The sequence below is a fragment of the Scardinius erythrophthalmus genome, assembly GCF_964197995.2.
Source record: "Scardinius erythrophthalmus genome assembly, chromosome: 21".
Lineage (NCBI taxonomy): Eukaryota > Metazoa > Chordata > Actinopteri > Cypriniformes > Leuciscidae > Scardinius > Scardinius erythrophthalmus.
In genome coordinates, this window is record NC_138241.1 from 20,020,319 (window position 1) to 20,038,577 (window position 18,259).

The window sequence follows — 18,259 nt, forward strand, 5'->3', positions numbered from 1 at the left end:
TGCCCCATTAAATTATCCTAAGACCCATCCAAGTCCAAGCAGGAAGGAAAAGCGGCCGTTTTGGTTGAGAATGTGGGGTTCTTCAGTAAAAAGCTAGTGGAAAAACTCTACTCTGGCATGTTTGTGGTGGAACCAGAGAACCTCTTGGTCTTCATGGTTGAACAGATAGCAGTGGTGAGTTTATCTTTTGATTTCACTTATACCGTATTATTGTTTGAAGCCTAGACACACCTGTAATTTACACTGCTTGTTTGTATTGACATCAGGCACTGGAGAGAGGTCCAGGTCATCGGGAGACAACGGTCAGCATTCTGTACAAAAGCTTGAACCGGGCCCTGCTCTACTTCCTGTCTCGATCCAGACAGACTCAAGCTGAGCAGGAACTCATTATTCAAACACTTCAGGTTTTGCAGCAGCACTGGGATGTGATCATGGCAACATACAATGCCAATGTCCACTTCATCAACTGTCTCATGCACTGCCTCGTCCTTATACGCTCTGGCAGGTGGGTTTCATTGTTAGTGATCATAAAATAGTTGTCACTTTCCACTAATCTGTTCGTTTTTTTTATATTAAAAGGTGAAAATTCCACATCCAGTTCTATTTTCACAATTTTTGCAATTTCTTTTGTTATTGAATGATTATTTTTGGTTATTGTTCTTGTATTTATGGAAAATATAAGGTTTAAATAACTACGATGGTAAAAAAGAAGCATGATGTCCGCGCACTGCAAATAACACCTACAAAAAACTTTTGATGGGAAGCGCAACGTTTCGACCATCAGGTCTTCAGTAGGCACATACAGTATAAATAACTATTAACCAGTGTTTTGATCCCAAACTGCAACCCTGTGACCCATTCTGGCATTGTTTTATTGTTGTTATTATTATTATTTATGTTCATTACTAGAGAAAACATAATAAAAAAGCACAAAAACTTGCAAACCTTCGAGAGAAATCTTCAGACGTCTTTATTTAGAGGCCACAATCTCTCATAATCCATAATCAATGCTTTTGGTATTGCAAAAATAAATAAAAATGAATAAACCAGGTATTTTTACATTAGATAAACTGTATGTTTTCCAATATTTTGATAACAGGGTTGCAAAATCTCCTTTTAAAAATATATAGCATAAAACAGCTAATACAGCATTTAGTTTGAGCAACATTTTCCTCTAGTCAAGAACATCCTTTCACTGATCATTTTCTGAATAAGTCAAATATTAAAGAATTTCCCCTCTTTTTTTATTATTGTCTTTTAGCTTTCTTGAAGGCTTTGGATGTGAAGTCCATAAAAAACCCTCAAGAAACATTTGGAGGCATCTTTTCCCACACAAGAACAGCCGGGTGATGTCGCAGACCAATGTCGCTGATTCAGCAGAAGGTTCGTTCGTTCGTTCGTTCGTTCCTTCCTTCCTTCCTTCCTTCCTTCCTTCCTTCCTTCCTTCCTTCCTTCCTTCCTTCCTTCCTTCCTTCCTTCCTTCCTTCCTTCCTTCCTTCCTTCCTTCCTTCCTTCCTTCCTTCCTCCCTCCCTCCCTCCCTCCCTCCCTCCCTCCCTCCCTCCCTCCCTCCCTCCCTCCCTCCCTCCCTCCCTCCCTCCCTTCCTTCCTTCCTTCCTTCCTTCCTTCCTTCCTTCCTTCCTTCCTTCCTTCCTTCCTTCCTTCCTTCCTTCCTTCCTTCCTTCCTTCCTTCCTTCCTTCCTTCCTTCCTTCCTTCCTTCCTTCCTTCCTTTAATTTGTTAAGTGCCAGGCTCATGAGTAAAATGAAAAGTTTTGAATATGCTTGTGATCCTTGTAGTGGAGTCAGAGCTGATGATGCTTGTGGAAAACACCTGGAGCAGAGTCATGCAGGAGCGGAGACAGGCGCTGGAGGAGGCCTACAAAATCGACCTGTCCGCTAAGCCGGCCGGCAAGGAGGGCCAGGTCTCTATGGGTGATGTGAGCCCTCTGTGGGAGGAGACGGCAACGAAAGCTTGGCAGCTCTTTATGGGTCAGTCACTGCTACTTGTGTGTCAACATTTGAGATTACTGTCAGCTTTCTTATTTTGATCCTCTTGCTTTAGTTTCGGTTGTATTTGACTGACGTGACAGAGGAGAATACACATGAATTGTATGCTGCATGTTGCAAAAGTAGTAAAAGATTTTCCTGCATAGAATTACATTTAACATTTTTCTCTCAGATTCTCAAAAGAAAAAAGCAAATAATGTTCACCAGAAGAGGGCAGGACTTCTCAGCAGTGCATTGCAATCTGTTCAGAAGAGGTTTGGGAAGGATTCAGTCGGCAGCACTGAGGTAGGACAATCAAATTTGTTTTAACACAAATGTTTCTGTTGGATTCCGGTGCTTTTACGTGATGCACGTCCAGAACCACTTTGGACATACAGGACGTGAGTGGTTCAGTCAATGAGAATTCCTTCACATGGTGCCCTCACACCGTCCCAATGTCACCGCAACCGGACGCCACCACCTACCCCGTGGCTCTGTCTCAATCCTGTCTCTAAATCAATTTGGATTATTGCAGCTGAGTACACCTCAGTGGGCAATGTAATTGATATTTGTTAATTTTTTCCATGGGAACACTCACTAGAACATTGCGTTTGCTGTTGAAGGTTAAAGACGCTGTTATTGTTGTTTTTCCCCCCCGAAAACGCAGCCCACATCATTAGTTCCCACCACTGAAGACGTCGCCATCTGGAAAAGGATGCACAGAGATATTACTCAGGCACAAGGGCATGAAATTGCTGTTTCTTTGCAACTGCTGCTATCTCCGTCTCAGCCTCAGAAACAGGGGGGCGGTAATTATAGGCAGTCCCGATCCGATGAAAACATTCATTTTCTGTTACTCTGTATCATATCAGTTTGTGACAGCCTATCAGCTGTCTTGATGAATTGTCCTCCTCAGAAACATGCCGCTTAAAATTTGCTGTGAGTTTTGTGGATTCTTAATTTCTCCTGAAAAGTCTTGTTGTACATCATGTGGTACACACATACTTCAGATCATCATACTTTAATTTCCTTTGAGTTTTGATAGAAAGTTAACTTAAGCTCATAACAGAAAAATCAAGATTCGCATAATTATTAAGATGTGTTAGTTGCTCAACTAATAGTAATTTTTGCTCAAAATGCAGAATATGCTATTACAAACAGTATTATAAATCAGTGACAATTATTTCACTGCTACATTCAAATACTCTAAATATTAAACCTTTTCTTAGGTGTTTTATGAAAATGTGACTAATGTCCAGCAAGATAAGGCTTTGAGAGATAATATCTCTCATTTATTATCACATTTTTATTTGACATATACGTCGTTAATGCATTTCCCATAATGTGAGGCTAGTTGGCACCTTTTTCTGATTATATGACCATATGCAATAGACACTTTCTTCTGATTTCAGTTAATAGCACGGTAAAAAATAAATAGGAATATTAGTTTTACCTCTCGTTTCTCCTTGCCTAGGAGAAAACCTACAGTAAGTAAAAATGGCACAATTTACCCCACTCCTATTTCACTACAAAATTTGAAGGAGAAAAAAAAAGATCAGAAAATCACAGGTCAAAATGTCGTTAGTTGATGAGGTTGACCTTTTTTACACTAGTTATTTGTTACTATTACATAATTTGTGTCTTATGGGTGATAAATCCATTTCATCATTTTAAAATGTATATTTGGTATACACAGTTTAATCCAGTTGCCTGTACACCAGAGAACTTACCCATACAGCACGGCACAAGACAAACTTTCCTCTGGGTTCATTTCAGATATATGCTACAGACTAATTATATCTTCATAATGGAAAGATAATTAACATAGCTAATGATCAAGTTAAGTTTATTACACATTCACCAACAGCCTAAAATGATGCTGACATTATTTTATGTTATCATCAAAGGTAGTCTTTTTCTGTGGAAAGTAATTAAAATGGAAATCAGTGTGATGTTAATTGCAGAGGGGATGCTGTTTAATGTGCCGCTCGTACAAGGCCAATAAGTTTGCTGTTTGGGTAAATGGAGTAATTAATGCTATATATTACTTATGATTCTCTAAATAAAAGAATATGATTAGGCGATGATTCAGTGTTTATCTGTCAACACAGGGCCGTAATTACTCCTGTGAACTCCTTTGTAACACTTCTTAATCCCGCCATCCATTTGGCACACACAAATGCACAATTTCCTATTTTTCTAGTTTTATAACTTGTCACTATATTTTATAACTTGTCTCCCAAATTGCATTTTTTTCTGTTGGATTTTTTTCATTTAGCTATGGCATGCAAAGCAGCATTGAGTATGTTGGTGAAGCAAGTGGACTGAGTTACTAAGTAAAATTACAAATCGAAAAACTATTTTATTGCTTTCCCAGTAAATTAATAACATGTTTGTAGATGTTTTGAGATGTTGTTTTCCTGTTTACATGCAGAAATCCTTTTTGCACTGTGCGCCACCTAGGCTAGGAAGTTTTCATGTATTATTATTTTCCAATATTTTACCACAGATGATTTAATTTTCTGATTTTCACATAGAAATAACAGAAAAACATTTCTACAAATCAGTCAAAATATATTGTTTGCATAGCTAAAATACTCATCCATTTTTAGTACCAAAAAGCCCACTGTGATTTAAAGCTGTAAATCAACAAAACATAAAATGATCCGAGATGATTTTTATTCATCTTAGTTTTATCTTGTGTCTTCTTAACTCATACTTATCACAGTTTGAGCTGCTGGATTCAGTGCTCCTCTTGTCTCTGAACTGCAGTCAGTGTGGCTATTGGGCGGCTCCGAGAGGACACCACTGTGATGATTGGTTTAATGAGCCTTTAAGTAAATCTGGATATGAGCAGGTCGGTGGTGAAGTACACAGGCTTCCTGAAGGGCTAATGCCTATCAGTATAATAAATCAGCAGGACACAGCGCATGGCGCAGGGCCAGCAGCCACCTCACACTGTGCTTATATTATACTTTAAGTTAATTAGAGCACACTGAGGACTATTGGAGACAGCTTTATTGTATGGTTAAATAGCCACTAGCTTGTTTTTCCCACATGAATGCAATTTGCGAAATGTTATTGTAACTGTGTGCAAACCTAATAGCTACAGAGGACCGTTTACATACATATAACTGTCTGCTTGTTGTAATGTACCTTGTGTGTGTGTTTGTTTCCATTAGGGGTTCGTGTTGGACATGGAATCACACTGGCAAACTTGTGAGACCATATTTGATAGCATGTTGAGGAGTCACGCACAGGTCTTTTTTTTTACACTTATACCTACAGTATAATGCTGTGGCCCAGGAATCCAACATTTCATTCTTTTACTTTTATGTTTTGTGTAGATGACTCATAGTGAGAATGATCGTATGGCCGTTCAGTGGCTAAGAATAGAGGAAGACCTGCTCAGAGAGAGGGGTCTCTTCGGCCCTGGTCCAGGAGTCTTCCTCAAAAGAGGCTGGGTGCAGAACACCGCAGAAGGCCGCAACCGCACACGATCCCGAATTCGCAGAAAGCAGTTACGTCGATCCAAAAAGGTGAACTATTGCTGTCATGCCAAAGAATAATCATTTCTGACTGGAAAATCTTAATAGCATAACATTCTTAGCAGTGAATTAAAATAAAGATCAAATGCAGGTTTTATATTATTTTTTATTTTATTATTATTATTATTATTTTTATTATTTTATGGTGTTTTTCCTACCACTGTTAAATAATCATATTAGAATGTTTCTTAAAGTACTATCACTGTTGAATATTTATGCTTGGAGAATGATTTGTCTTCTGTATTAATTTCAGTTCTATACTGTTAAATAAATATTAGGATTTTTTAAATATATAATTTTTTAATATTTTTTTATTTGTATATTTATTTTAAATAGATGCCAACACTGACTTCGGGCATTATTCAGAAGAATTTCACTGAAGAAAGCAAAGGAGCTGCTGATGTTGTTGAGGCTGATTCAGGTATCATATTTTTCATGTCATTTTTATGATTAATTGTATAACATGCTTTATATTGGACAGCAACAGCTGAATCTGCACATCTCTTTAAGTGCATATATTTAATGTGTGTCCCAGACCCCAGGATCCTGTGTGAGGCAGGCCGGGAGGTTGACGAGGAGCCTGGTTTAGATTGTGAGCATTTGACCTTTTTCCCTGTGCTGAACGACGCCTCACTTCTGCCCGAGGACATCTCAGATCAGTGCATGGACACTCAGCTCATACTGAAGGAGCTGGAACCCACTGAAGAGGTGAGAATGATCATATATTCAACTGGAGACACATTCCTTTGGTATGAAAAAAAACAAAACATTCCTGAGCTTAAGTGTGGACAGCTGCAGTGTGTGTGTTTTGAGCTTGACAGCGCTCTTCAGCATTAACAGGGCAGAGAGTGGCTGACAGAAGTATTAATAAGGAACAGTAGGGGGTGATGTCTCCTGTCTTGTATTCATTCAGTAGGTGGTATGTCCTGCTGTGCTGCGTGCCAGCCGAATTGCCCTCTCCTTACTTATTAATACAGAAATGCAAACGCTTGACGCGGCCTACGCCTCAATTCCAGAGGCAATGTGATGACTGTAATTTACAGGCACCATGTCCTCAGAGGCTTAGCTTTTCATTATTACTCAAACAGGAAATAACTTCACAGATGCAATCTTATGAGTTGTTAATTATTGCTTTTATGCAGAGCCGATGTGTGGCTGTTAAGTGCATATGCTGACACATTTAGCTGTGGTGCTCATGTGGGCAATGCAAGTTTGAATCTAGCTCATTTCATTTCCCAATCCTTGTCCAATACCCATCATTTCCTGTTCTCTCTTAACTATTCCTATCAATAGGTGCAAAACAAATGGTTGTTGTTTAATAAATAATAATAATAATATTTTTTTATTTTAATTTTGGCACCTATTATAGGAATAGATAAGATAAGAGAGGAAATTAAAAATATTGCACTTTATTATGTGTGGTTTGGTGATGAATAGAAAAAAAATCTGATGGAAGGGTTGAAAGCTGTACATTTGTTTATAAATATCAATATTTTTCCACCTTTTTTACTTTATAATACCATTTCTAAAGAGAAAAAAGAATTGTAGTCATTCAAAGTATTGTTTATACCTAAAGCTCATTCTAGATGTAACATTAGATGTGTCATTATGATTGCTTATCCCAGTCTGAAACCAGTTTCATTATTACATACCATTATATATATTTTGTTACGATTTCCTGGTTGATCTAGGGGAGGAAAGCAACAGCAAAAAATGGATGGTGGTGAAATGAATGTGCAACAGCATGAAGCCACCCCGTCTCCAGACCCAGAGTACCTAAACTAAAAGAAAAGAAAACAAGAGTACAGCAAAATAAGCTAATTCCCTTACTAACATAAACAGGAGAAAAAGTCCAATTCTAAATAAATGGCACCCTCCTCCCTACTAACCCCACAAATAAAGAAATAAATGATTAACTAGCAAATTTCATATAAACTAAGAGAAAAACAGATTAATTAACCATACAATAAATAATCATTAAAGTTAACTCACTTCTGCATTTTAAGTCTCAATCATAGTGTGATCAAAAAGAGACTAATGAGAGAAAACACAACATGAGGTAGAGATACACTATCAACTACTGGCTTCAACAGAACATCAGGTCTGGGGTTGAAGATGAGACCTCAAAGCTGCTGCACACAGTCAAGCCACCACCAACACGCTCTGCATCAGGTGGAAACCATTTCTCCTATGAAGAGAGACAGGGATAGAGAGAGAAACAGCACAGCTTGGGCACAAACAAACAAACTTACAGCTCTGGGGCCCGTTCTTCGTACGTTGCTTAAAACATCCGAGATCAAATGAGACATCCAAGATGATATCATCGTGCTAATCATGATCTGGCTAATTAGGTTCTACGAACACACCTGCCGGATATGATTAGTATAGCTGGATTGAGTTATCTGAGATAATTGCGTGTTCATGCGAAGTTTAAAAGGGGATATGTATCGATAGTAGAAACATTGATCAGCAACGCTGCTATTGGCTGCTCATCGTGGCCAAAGAGCGCGCTCAGTTTTTCTCTTCAGCAGAGCAAGAACTAATAGTCGAAGTTTATTTGGAATATTAATGTTTAATCAAAACGCCAGGGAACACCTCAAAGTCTGCAAAAGCCAGGAGAGAGGGCTGGCAAAAAGTAGCAGACAATTTAAATCCGTTAGAAGTGGCCATGTTAGATGTTTTATCACTTATTAGCCTATATTTTTGTATTTTAATAATTGCATAATTACTTTGTTCATTGTAATGTCAGTGTCACCACACTAGAACATGGGAACAAATAAAAGTGAAGTACAAAAATATTCTACATAATGGTAATTTTTAGCTATATTATAGTCTCTCTTATAGTTCCCTGGCGTTTTGATTAAACATTAAAATTCCGAATAAACTTGCTCTGCTGATAGTGTAAAGGAAAGAGCCACTCGCAAATAATCTTAGGGCAATGCAAACAGTTTGCGCTGTAGTTAAAGCCCGACTCCGACAAGTCGAAAATAAATGTGCGTTTCCAACAAATTAATAATGTAAACGACAATCTCACGAGTCACGAGAAAAAATATATTTTATATATATAGCACTATCGCACTGCGCTGGACTTCCCGTATCAGCTCTGCTTATGAAGCCGCAATCTAATCCTGTTAACATGAAATAAGCCTGCTCATGAGCAGGTTTAAGATTGCGCACCTGTTGCTATGACAGCAAGTCCAGGATGAGCGTCGAAGAACCAAACAATCCAAGATCATGCCAAATCGCCAACAATCAAATCCAGCTAACTGAGTTAGCGACGTACGAAGAACGGGCCCCTGGACGTAACTATATATGTGTGTGTGTGCGTGTGCGTGTGCGTGTGCGTGTGCGTGTGCGTGTGCGTGAGAATGTGTGTGTATGTGTAAATGTATGTGCGAATGAATGTGTGAATGTATGTGTGTGTGTGTGTGTGCATATCAATTCTAATGTGAACTACCACGAACACTCTTAAAAACATTCTGTAGCAGGGTGTAATAAGTTGTTGCTGTAAATCACCAAGACCAGACAGAATTAGGACCGACTCAGGTCAGGGCTGATTCTGTTTTAAAGCTCTGTCTGAAACCAAACCCCCACCAGGTGGACCATATATTTAAACAGGGCCTTAATCAATTAGTGTGTTGCTATTGTTGCTGTGTCATTGATTAATTCTGGTAATAAACAGTGGGGCCCTCTCTCTGCTCTGGTGAGGGGGCGCTTGCATGGAGAGGAGGCTCTGATTTGATTTGTATTAATTGTGGAGCGGCTGGCAGTACGGCTGGACCCCATATGTTTCGGGGACGCGGATCCCCCGAGCCCAGAGTCCTGGTGACTCAGGGCTGAGGCCAGGTGCAGCTGCTTGGTGTGAAATGAAGGGAGACAATACAATTAGCCGTGCATAATCGAGAGGTTTCGTGCGAACTCCGCCTGCGGAGGATTGGCCCTGTTTCACAAACACCCCAACCATTCAGCATTTTGCCTTTTTCTCCCTTTAATTTTTGTCTTTTCACCATGTTGTTTAGATAATGAAGTGGTAACAGTGATCAATCAAGGCCAGGGTGGCGCTTCTTTGACACCTTAGCCCCAGGGCACAATTCAAAAGGCAGGCTGCAGTGACACTTCGTACAACTGTTGAAAACTTGGCTTGACATCGTGTTTACTCGTACATTGATTTCGGCAGCTTGTAAAACAAATTACAGCTTTATTCTTTAGACAGTTCAATGCACAATACGGATTCCTGTGTAAGCTACTTGATACACATGCTGTCTGCTGTAATGTGTCCATACTTCAGGTCAAAGCCAAACACTGCGTGGTGGTCGTCAGTGGTCACGTGGTGACTGAAGGAGTGCTGTTGTTTGGTAAAGCTGACCTCTACATATGTGAGGGCTTCACGTTGACCTCCACGGGAGATGTGTGCTGTAGAATCCATCATCAGACCAAGTAAAAGCAACTGTTTTCTTTCAGCATATACATACATACATACATACATACATACACACACACACACACACACACACACACACACACACACACACACACACACACACACACATACACATATATATATATATATATATATATATATATATATATATATATATATATATATATATATATATATATATATACTGTACATGTATATATATATATATATATATATACATGTACAGTATATATATATATATATATATATATATATATATATATATGTGTGTGTGTATCTCATAAACGTCTTTACTTTCACTTTTTATCAGTTGAATGCATCCTTGCTGAATCAAAGTATTCATTTTAAAAATGACTTTGAATGGTAAAAAAAAGAAGCTTTGTGTATATGATTATGTGATAATTCATTATTTTATTATTAAAGCATGATAAATGAGAAGGTTAACATTCATTTTACTGAGATAGAGAAGCTTTATTTATTTTTGTTTATAGATACAACAGTATCTTACATTTTCTGTACTTATTATAGTGTGAGAGACTCATATATTTGCAACATGATGAATAAAGAGAAAAACTTAGTGAGCCCGAGCTGCAAACGCTGGTTGTATGATGACATCAAAGAGGCCAATTTCATGCGCTTTCTGCTTGAGGTGAGATTCACAGAGCCCATAGTTATTTCTGTGTTTAAATATATTTATTTTAAAGCCCAAATCCTGTACCTTTGTTACTGAATTACATGTATACAGTAGTTGGTCTTAAAATGCATTCCTGTGTTGTCCAGTGCAGTTATTAGCCATTATGTTTTTGTTGTTTGTAAATGTTTTTTCTTTCTTTTTTTTTTTTCTCGATGATGCTTTAGGACAACGCTCTGGAAATATTCTTAAAAAATGGCACTTCGGTGTTCCTGGTATTCTTCAACAATGACCACATCAATGCATATAAGAGGTAAAGCGAGATAGTGCTTGTGTTTTAGGCAGGTAAAGAACTGTGTGAGGTGACAGACTAAATTGATTTATCTTGATTTTTTTTCTCTTTCAATTTGTCCTGCTTTCCAGGCTATGCTCTGTGGTCTCCTCATTAAAGGGAAGGGGAGAGACTGTACTTAATGTGAGGTGAGTGTCAAAAGCATCTACCAGATCTTGCAGACAGCTGCCACTTCAGTTGGAGAGACTGTGATGCTTTTATATTGAAACACTGTTTTGTGGTTTCAAAGTTTCCAGAAAAGACATTCTCATATGTGTGCGGTTAAATATTGACAGGAAGACTCTCAATCCCCTCAACAATATCCGGGCATTACACTAAAACTACAATTACTGCATCTTCAGCACTTGCTACCAATTAAAACAGCCTCAGTAACTTTTCGAAGTCATAAGCTGCCAATAGTCAAGATTTTATAGTTTTTAATTGTCTGCAAGGGAGCCATAAGCTTTCTACCTATTTGTTATTTCAGATGTTGTTTTGTTTCAAATTATCATTCCTTAACTCACCGTTTCAATTTCTGCTCAATTTAGTTTTATTATGTTTAGTTCCCCTGACTTTTTGACATGATGAAGAGGGAACGGACCTAATATCAGTACCGTTTCCTCAAAGCCACAGTTTTTTTCTTACAGTGGGAAATGTACAGTAATTTGATGCATATTTATTTTTTTACTGAGACAGTACAGATTACAGATCAAAGGACCCCTTGATGGATAGAGAGATGGAGAATATTGTGAAAAAAGTGTTGCATTTTTAAACCTGGCCTATAAAAACATTTCTACTAGTGACAATTAATGTATTTACATAGTTAATTAATCATGAATGATGTACAAATTCATATATTGGTACATAACATTTTAATTCGATTTAATTTGACAATGAAACAGCTAGCTGAACCTTCTAAACATAGCTTAGTTTGAAGTTAAATTTGGCGTAGTTTAGTTTGACACACTTTTTTTTTGTTTTCCTCACAAATGAGTTTGAGATCAAACCATAATTGGTGGACCCCCCTTGCAAAACCTGCAGTTTATTTAATAACATTTCAGGAGTAGATTCAAATGTTAAAACAGTCATTATGTAATAAGATTATTAATAAAAGACAATCTATTGGTGTCTCCAGCAGGTCTGTCATGTTCTCTGTGAAAACTTGGAGGTGAGGTAGTAGTCTTTTGCCGCCAATTTTCTTGAAAACCCCGAGCTACCGAGTTTGGCGAGATCAGCCCTGAAAAATTAATCTTCCTTTGCGACCTATCAAGCAGCCTTTTCCTTCTGCTCCTCTCTTGACAAGGATTGCACAAATCTCCTTCTCTCAACAAATACAGACTTCCGGTCATCCTTACAGACTCGGAGTCTTTGCCGTCTTGCTGTGTGTAGACCATAGGATTGCGTTTGGTGTTTAACTTGGTCAGGTTGGGCAGCAAGTTGATGCATTCAGGTACCTGTGTTAGCAAGTTATCAAAAAGTCCCAGCTCTGTCAGGTTTGTCAGGAAAGCCAAGGTGGGCGGGAGAGCGTTTAGACGATTCATTCCCAAGTTGAGAACCTGGAGATTTCTCAGATTTCCTATTTGAGGCGACAAGCCAGCAGAGTCAAGGTTGTTGTTACAGAGGTTGAGGTGGACTAGAGATCCCAGGAGTCCGATGCTTTCAGGCAGTTGTTCGATTTGGTTGCTGTGAAGGTCTAACCAACGCAGTCCAGTCAGTTGGCTAATGAATTCTGGGATTGTTTTCAATTGGTTCCGGCTCAGGTCAAGTTCCTCTACGTTTCTTAACTTTAGGAGGCATTTGGGAAATGTGGCGATGCCTACGTTGCTCAGATCAAGTCGTAGTTTGCCATCTGGAGTTACTCTGAGAGCATTTTTAGCCATTTTCAATGTTATCTTCGTACCTTTGGCTCCACTTGCTCTCTTCCCTTTAGCCATGGAGCTGTACAGACACAGATTAATGGTTAAACGCTTCTGAAGCATCAATTTGATTAAGTTTTAACTCAAGTCATGTAATTATTATCTCAGGACCTCGTAGCTTTAAACATGTATGACTTAATGACGGGACAGTTTAGTTGTTTGCATTGGGAAAGAGGTATCATGTATGCCCGCAGGCAGTATCGGGGGGCGAGGAGGTGTTGGGCCGTTTGGGGAATGAGAGGGGTGTAAATGTTTACAACCCCGATTCACTCACCCAACTCACCCTAAAGGGAAAATTTTAGGATAATGTCGTTCTCTAATTAAGGCTAATACCAGATAACAGTGGGTACGGCGAGCGCCCAAAAGATTTTCTGGAAAAAGCTGTTTGTGTTCCATCTGATTGATCCAGGGCGGCGCTAGCAGTCCGTGTGACTGTGTGAAGAGAGTCAAATCAGTACTTTGATAAATGACACTGGTAAGAGATTTAAACTCGCTCCCTTCATATCTTCCCATTAAAAAGGAGGAGTGTCTGCATTGTAAGCCCTTTGGCGACTCATTAATCACATTGGTAGATGGGCTAATACGGTTCATCCTGTTTCTATTAGACCTTTTGTTTTTGAAATCATTGCATCCGAGAGGTGCAATTACAGAGAGCTGACCATCGACGTGATCCATCTTCATGTTGTTTGTGATTCGCTGATTCTGAACCCTCCAAACGGCGAGAAAATTGGATGGTGTTGCTGTTTTCGTGACATATGGAATATAATAGATGCCACAACTACATGGTTTAAGACCAGATATCATTTGTAACCAAAATATAGGCTACTTTCTAATTGATGAATATGCTTTTGAAAACTAACAATTGTTTAGTAAGTCTTTTAGAGTATTCAAAATTCTACCAAATCAACATTAATATATTTTTGTTTTGAATGTTGTACCAATGATATAACATACTAACATAAATAAAACAGATAAGAGTGAGTACAGTCAGACACTTTCTCATTTGTAATTTTTGTTGTTTTAAACTACTGTATGATCCAAATTGTTAATATGAAATGGCTATTTTTTTGTAATAGAAAACATACATAAACACTGCGATAGAATAAAGCTTCAGTGTCTAACTTTGCTAGTTGTGCCACTAGTTGTACCTAGTTACAGTCAGTGGGCACATTTTATAAGCATATTTTTATAGGTTTATCATTAACCATAACACGTTTTGTCATTTGTGAGACTTTAAAAAAACAAATTCTCTGTGCATAAACAAGCTTCACAAGAACTTCAGAGTCTAAAAGGATTAAAGGTAAAAGGGTAACGCAAAAGTGTGTAAAAAACGTAATTTTTGTCTCAACCAGCTATTGTTACCCAGGATTCATTTCATCCCCTTTCTAGTGTGAAGGAAGACTTAAATACGTTTTTCTTACTCACGGTTTTTAAATGAGGTCCACAACTGAATTGCTTGAGAATCAGGGGAGGATCTTCAGACTGTAGTCCAAAAAGAAGCTTTGTCCTGTTTAACTTTTGTTACCAAGCAACACTTGCGTGGGGTGCCAAGAGTTTTATTGTCCTGTGACCGGAGCGCACACAAAAGAAAGGCGAGAAAGAAGTGTTGTGTGTATGTGTACACTCCCTCAGATTACATTTCCAGAATGTTCTTTGAAGTCCGGGATGTTAATAGTTTCATAGTTAATAGTTCTTTCTTTCTTTCTTTCTTTCTTTCTTTCTTTCTTTCTTTCTTTCTTTCTTTCTTTCTTTCTTTCTTTCTTTCTTTCTTTCTTTCTTTCTTTCTTTCTTTCTTTCTTTCTTTCTTTCTTTCTTTCTTTCTTTCTTTCTTTCTTTCTTTCTTGGGAATATTTCTTTAATATGGGAATAAATGGTGATAAATGCAAACCAGTTTCAGTAGTCGTGGTGTCCGATCATCAGCATGTATGCATGTCAAAACAGCTTTCATTTTGCATGTTTGGGTTGCTTGTTGTAAGAGCCACTCTTCATAATCTTGTAATTCAGTAATATGTGTGAAGGGGCAGCCAAACTATCAAGGTAATATGTTACTGTGTGTTTACAGTCATTTTCAAAAACCTATAGATGGCACTATTTACTCCTTTAAAGGAGGGAACGACATGACTGAAAAAAATCTCAACCCTTATTTCCACAACAATGTACATGTTTCTATTGCCCCTTGTCTGATGAAAGATGTACCTCCTTGGTTTAAAACCATAAGCTCTTTCTATTCCTTAACCTGTTGCTGTGCAACTATAGTAGACTTGGTTCAGATGATTAGTTCGAAATCCACCTTATTCAAGGCACTGTTAAGAATTAAAAGATAACAGCTCTGTTTGCATTACATGTCAGGTGTCATCGCAATAGGTCAAATCAATTTTTTTTTTTTTTTTTTTTTTTTTTAAGATAGATGTCAAATTCTTCACAATAAAATATTTGAATAATATTTGTCTTTAAATACTTCTTTGCTGTGTTCATACAGAAGGACGGCAGCAGTTGAGAAGATGGCCCTAATTAAATGGCAGGTTGGAGTCTTCAGTTACTTTTACCATTATTAACCATTATTAATTGTGATATACATCCTGCATCCTGCAAATTGATTGACTGCAGTAATAGAAACATAAGCTCTCTGCAAATGTGATTTTACAAATTTGTTTTGTTTTATTTCCTTCTGTTTTGACAATATTTAGAGGGGAGAAATAAGTAACTTTGAATACCTTATGCATCTAAACACTCTTGCTGGACGGACATACAACGACTTGATGCAATATCCTGTTTTTCCGTGGATCATTGCTGATTATGAATCAGAGGTAAAGTTAACATGCATGCGAACTTGAAACTTTTGAATTTCAAGGACTTGATGCTGAAAATTCTTGTTTGTTTGACGATTAGACTCTGGATCTGTCCTGTCCTGCTACATTCAGAGATCTGTCCAAACCAATGGGAGCTCAAACTGAGAAGAGAAAAGCGAAGTTCATTCAGAGATTCCTTGAAGTGGAAAATAATGATGGTAAAGAATATTTTTTTATATGCAACTATTCTGTAACTGAGACCTTTTGCTCATAGCTTTGTCAGTTTCACCTGCAGATATTTCACCTGCCCATGTTTTTTTTTGTTTGTTTTCTTTCTTTGAAACATAAAGACAGGGCAGTTTTTCAGGAAAAAAGGCATTTGGGGCTGCAGGACTGGATTAAATGATCAAATAAATGCTTTTATGTTACTAATGAATATCATGATTACAGGTGATCTGTCGGCTCAGTGTCATTACTGCACGCACTATTCCTCAGCCATCATAGTGGCCTCATACCTGGTGAGGATGGAGCCTTTCACCCAGACCTTCATCCAGCTGCAGGTAAACTTCTCACCTGTGTGACCAGACTCATACATCACACTACTGTTGTTACAGGGCACACAGTGCTACAGAAACGGAAATAAATAATATGCGTTGGCCTCTTCTTTATCAAATGAAGGACAAAACATGTCAGAACTGCATGACAGAACTTCTCCTATAAAATTCAATTTTTCTAAATTGAACTTACTTGATGAAACAAGCTTTATTGTTTTTGGGCTTGGGTGCGCTTTTTCTTTTTTTCTTTCCAAAACTGAATTAGGGTATGATTTTAATATGTATGCAAATAAATAAATTCTTTTGCATCACTTGCTTGCAAAACCGCATTTAGATTTTAAAGAATATCTCATTTATACACATGGAACCAATTGATTAAAATAAAATGTCATGCATATTTGATAGCCGCTGTAATGTAATGCAAACATTAAGATAACACTTTGCAATGATATTTGCTTAACTTGAGCAGCTTTCCTCCGTACAGTAATATTCATAATCATATTTGTGCCACTAACAGTATATTACTTTCATTCAATTAGGGCATTTGCTTTTCCTGCAAATTACATAACTTCTCCAGAGATTTTCATCAGGACATATAACCTCCCTTGAAAAATAAAAAGCCTGAATCAATTGCTTGAAAATGTCTCGAATCTAAGCAGTTGTTCCTTGACTGTGATTCATATACACACGTTGGGGCCGTTTTAGTGTTCTCAACTAGCTGGCAGGGGAGCTCCCAGGCTTATGCATTAAACAAACACATATGATGGCATGTCTTTTTTCATCCTTAATAATTTCCCTTGCTCTGAATGCTTTTCATTGTGACACTTTGCTTTCAAATAATATTAGAAAAGTGCTCCCTTCCTAGAGTTTCAAATTTGGTTTTATTTATGCTTTTTTTTTTGCAGGGCGGAGCGTTTGACGTCCCAGAGCGGATGTTCCACAGCATTCAGAACGAGTGGGAATCTGCATCTAAGGACAATATGAGTGATGTCAGGGAGCTCATTCCAGAATTTTTCTACCTCCCAGACTTTCTTGTCAACTCAAACCAATTTGACTTCGGTAAGATATCAGTATTAGCTCAACAATCGAATGGAAATGAGTCAAAGAGGCTTTTTTATATATTTTATTTTTAATTACCTGTTTCATAAGTCTGTAAATGTGTGTATTGATAATATAGGTTGCATGCAGGACGGGACTTTTTTAGATGATGTGGTTTTGCCACCATGGGCCAAAGGAGACCCACAGGAGTTCATCAGAGTACACAGAGAGGTCAGTTCCTCTGGTCAAGGCTGTCTTAAAAAAGGGCCTGTTTTGTGGACCACAAGCATCATAATATCTAATTCTAGTTTAAAGGCTGCTATACTTACCCTTAGGCTATACATAAGGCAATGAAGGTCAGTGCAATCAGAGCACATACCAAGTTTCATGAAAACAAGCATGGGGTTAAACGCTATCAGTGTCACTGCACCATTCATATCCAGCTAAACTTGGCAATAGTTAAATCATTTTTGTAGCTGCTTTATTTTTTTTGCCTTTCCTGAGATAATAAGCACTTGTTGAGTTCATCAAGGAAGCCCCATTACTCTGTTTAACGCCATTGTAATTAGAAGATAACAGGCCCAATTCAGCGCAAGTACAATATCTGCACTCTCCTATAACTCCATTACAGAAGCCTGCTGGTTATTGGAATGAATGCTTTCTTTCTCACTACGTTATGCCTGCAGGCATATAAGGGCCAGGCTTTATCAGTTCCCAATCTACAGAGCAATATTTGTATCATTTCCAGATAGTATAAAATGAGCTATTCTGTCCGCTCGCCTTCCTTCATATGCAAATGAAGGGCAATATAGGGATCTTCCACAATTTAGTGCTTGTGACTTAGAGCTGCTTTGATTATACTTGTTATTTTAAGTGATTTTTTTTTTTTTTTGTGCTTTTGTGTATATGTTTATGTTATGTTTGGGCTCTTTAACCAATTCTAAAATAAGTTATTTTTCCAATATTTTTCAAAATATAAGTATTAACATGGAATAGGAATACAAACTTTTGAAATATAATTTTTAG

General features: G+C 37.8%; 2 protein-coding genes across 4 annotated transcripts in view; one reads left to right on the forward strand and one right to left on the reverse strand.

Moving 5' to 3' along the window:
- The window catches only part of wdfy4 (WDFY family member 4), a 53,517-nt gene that overhangs the window by 26,134 nt on the left and 9,124 nt on the right, over positions 1-18,259 (forward strand). For all 3 annotated transcript variants that reach the window (XM_081350942.1, XM_081350943.1, XM_081350944.1), the window contains 19 exons: positions 23-174; positions 267-505; positions 1,262-1,383; positions 1,797-1,988; positions 2,179-2,291; positions 5,168-5,245; positions 5,333-5,524; positions 5,870-5,954; positions 6,069-6,241; positions 9,822-9,970; positions 10,503-10,623; positions 10,833-10,918; positions 11,029-11,085; positions 15,332-15,374; positions 15,540-15,659; positions 15,742-15,859; positions 16,092-16,201; positions 17,101-17,254; positions 17,373-17,464. In XM_081350942.1, the coding sequence (XP_081207068.1) occupies positions 23-174; positions 267-505; positions 1,262-1,383; positions 1,797-1,988; positions 2,179-2,291; positions 5,168-5,245; positions 5,333-5,524; positions 5,870-5,954; positions 6,069-6,241; positions 9,822-9,970; positions 10,503-10,623; positions 10,833-10,918; positions 11,029-11,085; positions 15,332-15,374; positions 15,540-15,659; positions 15,742-15,859; positions 16,092-16,201; positions 17,101-17,254; positions 17,373-17,464 (2,396 nt within the window). The remainder of the gene's footprint in view (positions 1-22; positions 175-266; positions 506-1,261; positions 1,384-1,796; positions 1,989-2,178; positions 2,292-5,167; positions 5,246-5,332; positions 5,525-5,869; positions 5,955-6,068; positions 6,242-9,821; positions 9,971-10,502; positions 10,624-10,832; positions 10,919-11,028; positions 11,086-15,331; positions 15,375-15,539; positions 15,660-15,741; positions 15,860-16,091; positions 16,202-17,100; positions 17,255-17,372; positions 17,465-18,259) is intronic.
- Positions 12,025-12,915, reverse strand: lrrc18a (leucine rich repeat containing 18a; the record flags this gene model as incomplete). Its single annotated transcript, XM_081350737.1, has 1 exon — positions 12,025-12,915. One exon carries the CDS (start codon positions 12,913-12,915, stop codon positions 12,025-12,027), a length of 891 nt encoding a protein of 296 aa, XP_081206863.1.